Genomic DNA, 10,054 nt, shown 5'->3' with positions numbered 1-10,054 from the left:
GAACATTCATGTGTGGGGTTTCTTCTCAGCCAAGGGAGTGGGCTCACTGACAATTTTGCCTAAGAACACAGCCATGAATAAAGAATGGTACCAACACATCCTCCGAGAGCAACTTCTCCCAACCATCCAGGAACTGTTTGGTGACGAACAATGCCTTTTCCAGCATGATGGAGCACCTTGCCATAAGGCAAAAGTGATAACTAAGTGGCTCGGGGAACAAAACATTGATATTTTGGGTCCATGGCCAGGAAACACCCCAGACCTTTATCCCATTAAGAACTTTTGGTCGATCCTCAAAAGGCTGGTGGACAAACAAAACCCCACAAATTCTGACAAACTCCAAGCATTGATTATGCAAAAATGGGATGCCATCAGTCAGGATGTGGCCCAGAAGTTAATTGACAACATGCCAGGGCAGATTGCAGAGGACTTGAAAAAGAAGGGTCAACACTGCAAATATTGACTCTTTGTATCAACTTCATGCAATTGTCGATAAAAGCCTTTGACACTTATGAAATGCTTGTAATTATACTTCAGTATCCCATAGTAACATCTGACAAAAAAATTCTAAAGACACTGAAGCAGCAAACTTTGTGGAAATTAATATTTGTTTCATTCTCAACTTTTGGCCACGACTGTACATCCTGCCCTGCCCTTCTAAAATATGTGAAAGCCAAGTTAACAAACAGATCACCGACCATTTCGAATGCCACCGTACCTTCTCCACTATGCAATCTGGTTTCCGAGCTGGTCATGGGTGCACCTCAGCTACGCTCAAGTTCGTAAACGATATCATAACAGCCATCGATAAAAGTCAGTACTGTGCACCTGTCTTCATCGCCCAGGACAATGCTTTGGACTCTGTCAATCACCGCATTATTTTCGGCAGACTCAATAGCCTTGGTTTCTCAAATAACTGCCTCGCCTGGTTCACCAACTACTTCTCAGATAGAGTTCAGTGTGTCAAATCGGAGGGCAGGTTGTCCGGACCTCTGGCAGTCTCTATGGGGGTGCCACAGGGTTAAATTCTCGGGCTGACTCTTTTCTCTGTATATATCAATGATGTCGCTCTTGCTGCTGGCGATTCTCTGATCCACCTCCACGCAGACGACACCATTCTGTATACATCTGGCCCTTCTTTGGACACTATGTTAACAAACCTCCAAACGAGCTTCAATGGCATACAACACTCCTTCCGTGGCCTCCAACTGCTTTTAAATGCTAATAAAACTAAATGAATACTCTTCAACCGATTGCTGCCTGCACCCGCCCGCCCGCCGAGCATCACTACTCTGAACGGTTCTGACTTAGAATATCTGGACAACTACAAATACCTAGATGTCTGGTTACACTGTAAGCTCTCCTTCCAGACTCACATTAAAGATCTTCAATCCAAAATTAAATCTAGAAATCGGCTTCCTATTTCGCAACAAAGCCTACTTCATTCATGCTGCCAAATATACCCTTGTAAAACTGAATATCCTGCCGATCCGTGACTTCGGCTATATCATTTACAAAATATCCTCCAACACTCTACTCAGCAAATTGGATGTAGTCTATCACAGTGCCATTCATTTTGTCACCAAAGCCCCATATACTACCCACCACTGCGACCTGTATGTTCTCATTGGCTGGCCCTCGCTACATATACGTCGCCAAACCTACTGGTTCCAGGTCATCTATAAGTCTTTGCTTGGTAAAGCCCCGCTTTGTGTCAGCTCACTGGTCACCACAGCAACACCCACCCGTAGCACACGCTCCAGCAGGTATATTTCACTGGCCATCCCCAAAGCAAACACTTCCTTTGGCTGCCTTTCCTTACATTTCTCTGCTGCCAATGACTGGAACGAATTGCAAAAATCACTGAAGCTGGAGACATATCTCCCTCCCCCTCTAACTTTAAGTATCAGCTGTCAGAGCAGCTTACTGATCACTGTACCTGTATACAGCCAATCTGTAAATAGCACACCCAACTAACTCATCCCCATATTGTTATTTATCTTCTTGCTCTTTTGCACCCCAGTATCTCTACTTGCACATCATCATCTGCACATCTATCACTCCAGTGTTAATGCTAAATTGTAATTATTTTGCCTTACCTCCCTACTCTTCTACATGTGCACACACTGTACATAGATTTTTTCAATTGTGTTATTGACTGTTTGTTTACGTGTAACTCTGTTGTTTTTGTTGCACTGCTTTGCTTTATCTTTGCCAGGTCGCAGTTGTAAAGAAAGAAATTGTTCTCAACTGGCCTACCTGGTTAAATAAAGGTGAAATAAAATATAACAAATGTATTAAAAAAAAAGATGTAGAAATAGTATCGGGAAAAACTGACCTCTGTTGTTGTGGTAGTGGGTGTGTGAATGGGCGTTGTGGTTAAGCGTTCTGGTCCTGAGGCCAAGGTTGGGCGTTCTCGGGAGGGCCGGGGGGTGGGGGGGCACGTTGGGGCTATTGCGGGGAGACGGGGCGCTGTTGGACATCTTGGCCAGGGGGCTGTGGGTCAGGTCAGCGGCTCTGGTGTAGCAGTGGGGGTCGGCGCTTGCAGGGTGGGGTGGGTCTGTGGACACTGCTCTCAGGGCGCACACAGGCTTGAGGGAGGACAGCACCTGAGATTTTGCTCGCAGCCACAGCTCCTGCTGCATGCTGGGACCCTGCGGGAGGTCCGTTTGGGGGAGGGATGATGATAGGTGGTTGCAGAGAGGAGAGACAGATTGAAATGATAGAGGGGGAGAGGAGATAGGGTAACCCTAAAGCGGAAATCAATAATTCATTCAATCTAGTGGGCAAATGCATTACCAGGAAAGAAGGACAACATTGACACTGAAATGACTGTGATGAATGAGATATGACAATATTGGCATCAACTTGTTGAATCAACGTTGTTTCCACATCATAAAAAATACAATAATAATCTATGTGATGACGTTGAATCAACGTGGAAAACTGATTGGTTTTGCAAAAAGTCATAAAATAATGGATTTTCTTTTTTTCACAACTTTGCCTCGCTGAAAACATTTATATTGGGTCTGCTAATACAGGACTAGTAAAGGCCCAGTACACTACTTTTTTTTTTTTTACTAAATGTATTTGAGTGTTTACCAGAATTTGTAACCTCCGTCTGATAATTATCTGTACAAAACAGGTAATCTGATAATACTTTATGGATTATAAAAATACTTGAAATATGTTTTAGTTTATTTTAATATTTTGAAAATGTTACTTATTTCTATGTGAAAACTGAAATTCATTCCTTTTCCATTTTAGTAAATACTCTTATCCAGAGCAACTAACAGTAGTGAGTGCATACATTTTCATACTTTTACATACTGGTCCCACATGAGAATCAAACTCACAACCCTAACATTGCAAGTGCCATGCTCTACCAACTGAGCCACATCATCACATCAGATCATCACAAACCACTGGATGTACTCAATTACTGTATAGTGCATTTTTTTTCTTCGTTGTGATGGAAAGTCTACAGGTACAAACTGAGATTACCAGTATGTCCAGTACAGTAATGTACATTTACATTGGTTTGTAAGGAGGGTAAATTAATATCGCGCATAAAGTGGTTGTTTTCCACATTATTTGATCAAGAAAAATATTTATTTTGATGTGGATTTTGTCTTTGCCCATAACTGCACATTGATGCATGTTTGAGCAGGGTCGTAACTTTGGTTTTAGAAGTGGGGGGGACATAATATTTTTTTAAATCCAGTCAGATAAACACTCCAAACAGCCTACACGGTCGCTCGGAGGTGTCCGCATGGTCCTAAAGCATTCCGTTGCCTAGTTTTGTATCATATTCCAATTATAAAATTGGGGGGGATAAAATGCCATTTCAGAATGTGGTCCCCAGTGAAAGTTGCAGTCCTGTGTTTGAGGGAAGGGTGGTGTTCTTTCTGGATTCCATTAATGACAACAGAGAAAGGGGCAGGGCAACAGCTCGTACAATTCCAAATACTGAATCCTGCAAGATACTATTCTTAATTATACAACTACCTTTTTTTGCCAAAGCAGATGCAGAATATTTTTGTTGTTGCCCGCCCTACAGATGTCTATATCAGCCACTAACAATAGTAAAGGCCCAGTTTACTACTTTGATTTTTTTAGGGGGTGTCTTACTTCCAGCAGATATGCATTTTCTGTTGATTTCACTTTTGTGGAGCTAAACTAGACGTTGAAATGACATCTGTGCCCAGTGGGAGAAATCAAATATATTGAGTCAGTGAGTGAGGATTTAGATCCATTTACACAACTATCAATTGTAAAAATACATAAAATATATATATATATATTCTAAGCCTGATCACAACTGGCTGCCAACATCAACATCTCAATTCAAAACACAAGGACAGTTGACTATAGTACAATGCATACACAAATGTATACATTTGTCAAACCGGCAAGAATTTTGTTGTATTGATTTAACAATTGTAGGTATTTTGGTAAACATTCTGAACATAGCAACAGAGTAATCACTCAGTAAGTAAATGTATTTTGTATACAAAAGGTAAAGTAATGGGTTATGAAATAAATACTATACACAAACATGACTTTGAACCCATTGCAGGACTGCTTTTCCAACACTTTCTAGTTTTAACAATTTGTTGTATCCGTGGCCATTTTTAGCATTTGCTTGAATTTACAACAAACCTGGATTACACACCAATGACTTAACAAAGACGGACCATAACTTGTGCACAAGTTCCTATAACGAACTATTCTAGAAAGAGGCTGAATTGTTAATTCCCACCTACCTGAACTGTGCAACTGCTTCATGAAGCTCTCTTCTGAAAACAGTAACCATCACCTCTACCTGATTGACAACGATACTGTTGTGTGCAGTCACCGGAGAGCAGTGAACATGCTACTCTCATTTCCCAAACTGTCCTCAAAACTGCACATCCTCATTATCGACACACGAGGGCACAGTTTCACTCAAGCTATGGTTAGAATAAAACAATGACAGACAATTAAACATTTGGAAGGGTAAAGGCTGTGACATGACCAGTGTTAAGCATTTTTACAGTGGAAATGAAACATTTGTCCACTCTAAAATCCACTTTAACAGTGAAGATGGCAGATCACATGATGTCAAATTCAAAGGTGAGTTCAATCTCACGGGACTAGAGAAGCAAGTCATACACTGATGAGAAACAAAGTGAAAGTAACACAAGTAAGAGTTTCAAATTGTGTTTTTTTGTGTGTTTTTTTTTATTGCCACAAGAATAATCATACATTTTAGTAAGAAAATGTAAAATAAAAAGGTGTATTATAGAACAGCCACATTTTATCAGCCTACAAGACAATTCAATAACTTTCATCACAATGTAAAACAGACGAATTTTGATGATGCCTGCAGGTAAAATGACAAACAAAAGATCTGGAAAAATGGAACCTTGAAAAAAGTAGAACAGATCAAAGCGACAGACAAAAACCTGGTGAAAAATATTCAAATAGCCAAACAACTCCAACTTTTGTCTGCTTATTTCCTTATAATGATACCTTTTCAAACCGAGGCTGGGTCTTAACAGGAAGCCTTTGAAGATGGACAATTAATGTCAGCGACACAGAAGCAAGTAGATGTTTCCCAGTCCTATGGTTACATCACGCCTGCTGCATTATCAGTACAGCCCAAAAAGAGAGGAGCTAACGTATGGTACATTGTAGCATTACTTTACTATAGTGTACCCTGAGCATCGCCAGTTCATCATGCTAAATCTATATCTCATATCACATGGTCAATAGAATGATTTCTCAAGTGTTATAAAGACAACAGTGGAATGGTAGGTTGACAAAAAACAACAACATTTGGCACAATTTCCCCTGGTAATGATGAAGACAGAAGAAATCAAGAGGAATGAAAAAGAAGGAGGAATGACAAGAGAAAATGACAGAAACAAGTGTGGACTTCACGGTGTTTGTTCGCACTCGACACCCAATCTCTGCTCGCTGCCACTGCACCCTGGCCTGGTCCCAGAACTGTTTAAAGTGTATTAGCCAACTCTTTTTGTGAAGTTTAACCAATTTATGCTGATCTGGGACCAGGCTTATTGCACCCCACTCTCACATCGTCAGAACAGGGTGAAGGTACATCCGAAGAGGAGTAGTGACGTAGTGTGAGAATGCATCATGGGATCACATCTGTAGTCTAGTTTTCACAGGACAAAATAGGACAGGGAGCATGGACAGACCTGCATGTCCTAATGGACTGTGGAAGAAACCTACAGGTTCTCACTATTGACATTTGACACAGAATCACTGTTCACAAACTAGGCTCCACATCAGAAAATAAATCTCTTCTTAAAATCACTCAGAATTACAACTGGCCAATCGCCCATCACCAGGAAGTGTAGTAACCAGTGAACACACTTTTTTTTCCTTTTTTACCAGGAGACCCGCTTGTGTACAACACCCATAATGCAGAACATTTCACAGAACCCCTCACCATACAAAACTAAAAGCATTTTTTTTTAATGTATATTGTCATGAAAAAATATTGTATTCTTTACATACAACCTCTGTTGTACTGTGATGTGCTGCCAGATATCACCAGTTGATACCCTTTAATAACACTACGTTGGAAGCTCGCATACTTATGCTGAAAACTTGCAACCATTTCCCTCATTTTATTTTAAACTCCCATTTGGGTCCTTTTTAAAGGTAGATGGTTGAGTAAATGCATTACATTTCCTGGAAGGAATGATATGACCAAAGACTACTTTCTACCCTTGTCCAATAAATCGATGAATAAATTATTAGAATTTAGTCTGTTTAATAAAGCTACAGCTGTGTTTGCATTAAACAAGGTTTAATTTAAGCATATCAGAGCTCTGTAAGTCAACCCTTTGAAAAGGCCAAATTGATTGCATATCTCAAACTATGTTCCAAAACGATGATAGCCATTTACTATACTACAGAGCATTAGAATGCCACACACTTTATATTGCAACCTCTGTCTATAGGTCAAAGGTGAAGGTATACATCACTACAGACAGCATATTTTCACCTCAGAGTATTGTCATGTGCTCAAAGGGTTGGTGTCTAGTTGACAGCTTGTTGCTTTGAGCAAACATTTATTTGATGTCAAGTGCATAAATTGACTTAGTTTCAAGCCATAAGCAAAGCTTTGACAATATGGGATTGTTGGATACTGACGAGTCACAAGCAAGGCTCATGCAGTAAAACCAAGCAGGGGCGAGTGGTCGACCATTGTTACAGAACACCAAGTCCTCTAGTAGCCCTGTATGTGTTGGTTATGCAAGAAATCTAGCTGTCAATTGTCCTCAAAAAACAGGCTAAACAGAAGAATCAACAAACATACACAGGGGTACACCAGGACCAGGTAAATGGAAGAAAGGTTCTCCGCCACCATTTGCACCCCCGGATCTACTCTTCTAGAATGTGATTGAAGGTCTGGAAATAAGTGTGCACAGATTGCCTCACACCATAGATCAGACACTTGTGCCTTTGAGTAGACTTCCTACAGGAAATTACATGTGTAGCTCAAAATCGTCACTGGTACCAAGTAACACAATGGATTGGATAAGACCTCTTCAGAACACACGCTCACAATTCCGATTCACTGGAATCAATGGTAAGTAAATAACGTTCGGTTAAAATGCAATCCTAATTTTTCACAACATCACTAAAAATGCATTCCTAATTTTTAATTCACATTCCCTCAGTCACTACAGAAACCACAGAGCTAAAATCCAGACCTACGCTAGTAGCACATAATCGTATAATGTACAGGAGAGACAATGCATCACAGATCTATTCTCATCATGTATCCAATCCATTGCATCTTCATTTCTGGCATGGCTATGGCCTAAAATCAGTGCCGGACTTAGAGGAGCAACGGAATATTTGTCTACCCAACATGACAAGAAGAGTAAAACGGTCTCTGCACAACCCTGAACGTGTAGTTCTTTAGTTACTTGTCAGGTCAAATCAAATGGGGAATCAGCAGAATAGAACTGCTCCTCTCTCAGGGACAGGGACTAACCCTGGACAGACTACCAGCGCCTTGCATATGATGACCAGATTTCAAAATGGAGGCAGAAAAATCACCAGGACACTGAAAGGACAGACAGACAGTGGAGGTGGGACAGTAGGGGCTGAGGAAGAGGTGGTCATTTGAAGGCCGACTGGAGGTTCTTGAAGGCGGCTTGCCTCTGCTTCTTCTCCTCCGCCTGCTTCTTCTTCTCCTCTTGCTCCTGCCGGATCTCCGCCTCAAATTGGCTGCCCGCGTTGACAGCCGCCACCTGTCGAAGGAAGAAGATGTCTTACCACTGCTCCATTGTTCTCCTACCCTTCATGTCATCTCATAGGCCTACAAACATCAGTAATCAACAGACGTCTCAAGTCAGTTCAATAAAGTGGCTGTGATTTTCTTGATTATTTATTGAAAATAATCAAAGTGAATAAAATGGCAGATAGAGGGAGAAACCGTGTAGAAGAGCAATGAGAATGGGATTTTCTCTCATGCTTGTGCTGAGGGCGGTGCACAACCAACCTCTGACACGGAGGATCAGAACATGAACTCACTTTGGCTTCAAAGAAGGTCTTGGCTCCCTTCACTCCCTCAGTGGACACGTCAATCTCTGATAGCCGAGCCAGAACACTGAGACCGCTGTCCTCCGCTAGTTCCCCTGCTGCAGACTTCCTGAAGATCAGGAGGAACTGGAGAGAAGGAGAGGAAGAAAGGTCACTGGAGTCAGAATAGAATCCATACTCTTCTCTTTTTGTGATCACTGATCAATATTATATTTGTATGCATGTATGCATGTATGCATGTATGTATGTATGTATGTATGTAAAAAAAATAAAAACATGCATACAGCAAATTGATTCCAGCAAAATGACCACAAAAAAAACAATCACTAGACTTCATACAACCTGACAGCTTGCACCACTCACTCATCTTCCACACAAATACAAGTGTTACAAGTTATAAGATATAGTAGGAAGAGCGAGTGCTTGGTGCCATGCCGTTTCATTCTCGTCTCACCTCTCTGAAGCTCAGCTTGTTGTCCAGGTCCTCGTCCACCTCCTTAATCATGTTCTTCAGGCCCAGGTGGGTCTGTGGTGCCCCCAGCTTCTCCATCATTAGCTTCAGCTCCATCAGGTCTATGAAGCCGTCCTTCCCCGCGTCGTACCTGAACACATGCAGAGAGAAAGACGGGTTAGCCTTAGAGCAGTTAGCCTGGCGTAGATTAAATGTGTTCAAGGACTTGTATGATTTCAGCTAGTAGTTTAAGATAAAATGGGTCCCCGAAAATTGTGCACAACATCATTAATTTCATGTATGTTACAGCCTTTTTTCCTTTTTGCAATTCATATTATATGTTACGTATTTCTAAGTACTTCACTTAATTGAAGCACATTAACACATTGAGTATTATGCACTGGAATAAGAGTGGTTGATTCCAAATTGCTGTCAATAGATTCAAATAGATATTCATGGTTTGCGCGTCATGCTACAGATGACCACTTGAGGGGGGTAGAGCGTAATAAAAGAAATAGAGCGCCTTTCATGTTAATCTGACTGCTTCCTTCCCCGGAGCAGTGCTAGGGGGGCTAACTGAATATGCTTAATCCATAACAAGAAATAAAATGATCTACTGGCTCATATATGCAGATCTTGGCCACATTGTTAAAATCTTATTTCAACTTTGTGTTAACGGCCAGTGGTCAGCTCTGTCAGAGGAGTAGCCAACAGATCAGACCTGCTTGCTTCCAGCTGCACTAGGGTCGGACAACATTCCTTTGTGTAGTACGACACCGCAGAGCTGGGGCAAGATATGGCTCGGAAAACATACCTCAATCCAGGGATGAGAAATGCGTTGTACACCAAATTGTCCCATTATCCTAACTGCTACACCGAGAAGAATTAATGACTGCCGGCAGTCGTTCAACCTTCTCCAAAAAATAGAAAGGACATTGAATATCCTTTGGACCATGGTGCAGTTCTTAATTACACTTTGGATTGTGTATCAATACACCCAATCACTACAAATATTCAGGCACCCTTCCAAACTTA

General features: G+C 41.3%; 1 protein-coding gene across 1 annotated transcript in view; it reads right to left on the bottom strand.

The window, feature by feature from the left end:
- Nucleotides 1-5,199: 5,199 nt before the first annotated feature.
- The window catches only part of efhd2 (EF-hand domain family, member D2), a 28,823-nt gene continuing 23,968 nt past the window's right edge, over nt 5,200-10,054 (bottom strand). Inside the window, exons 2-4 of the mRNA XM_035740896.2 lie at nt 9,023-9,170; nt 8,560-8,694; nt 5,200-8,276 (exon numbers count right to left, since the gene is read on the bottom strand). Coding sequence (XP_035596789.1) covers nt 8,145-8,276; nt 8,560-8,694; nt 9,023-9,170 — 415 coding nt within the window. The 3' untranslated portion in view covers nt 5,200-8,144. The remainder of the gene's footprint in view (nt 8,277-8,559; nt 8,695-9,022; nt 9,171-10,054) is intronic.

The sequence above is a fragment of the Oncorhynchus keta genome, chromosome 28, assembly GCF_023373465.1.
Source record: "Oncorhynchus keta strain PuntledgeMale-10-30-2019 chromosome 28, Oket_V2, whole genome shotgun sequence".
NCBI lineage: Eukaryota > Metazoa > Chordata > Actinopteri > Salmoniformes > Salmonidae > Oncorhynchus > Oncorhynchus keta.
This window is presented reverse-complemented; position numbering and strand designations above follow the sequence as displayed.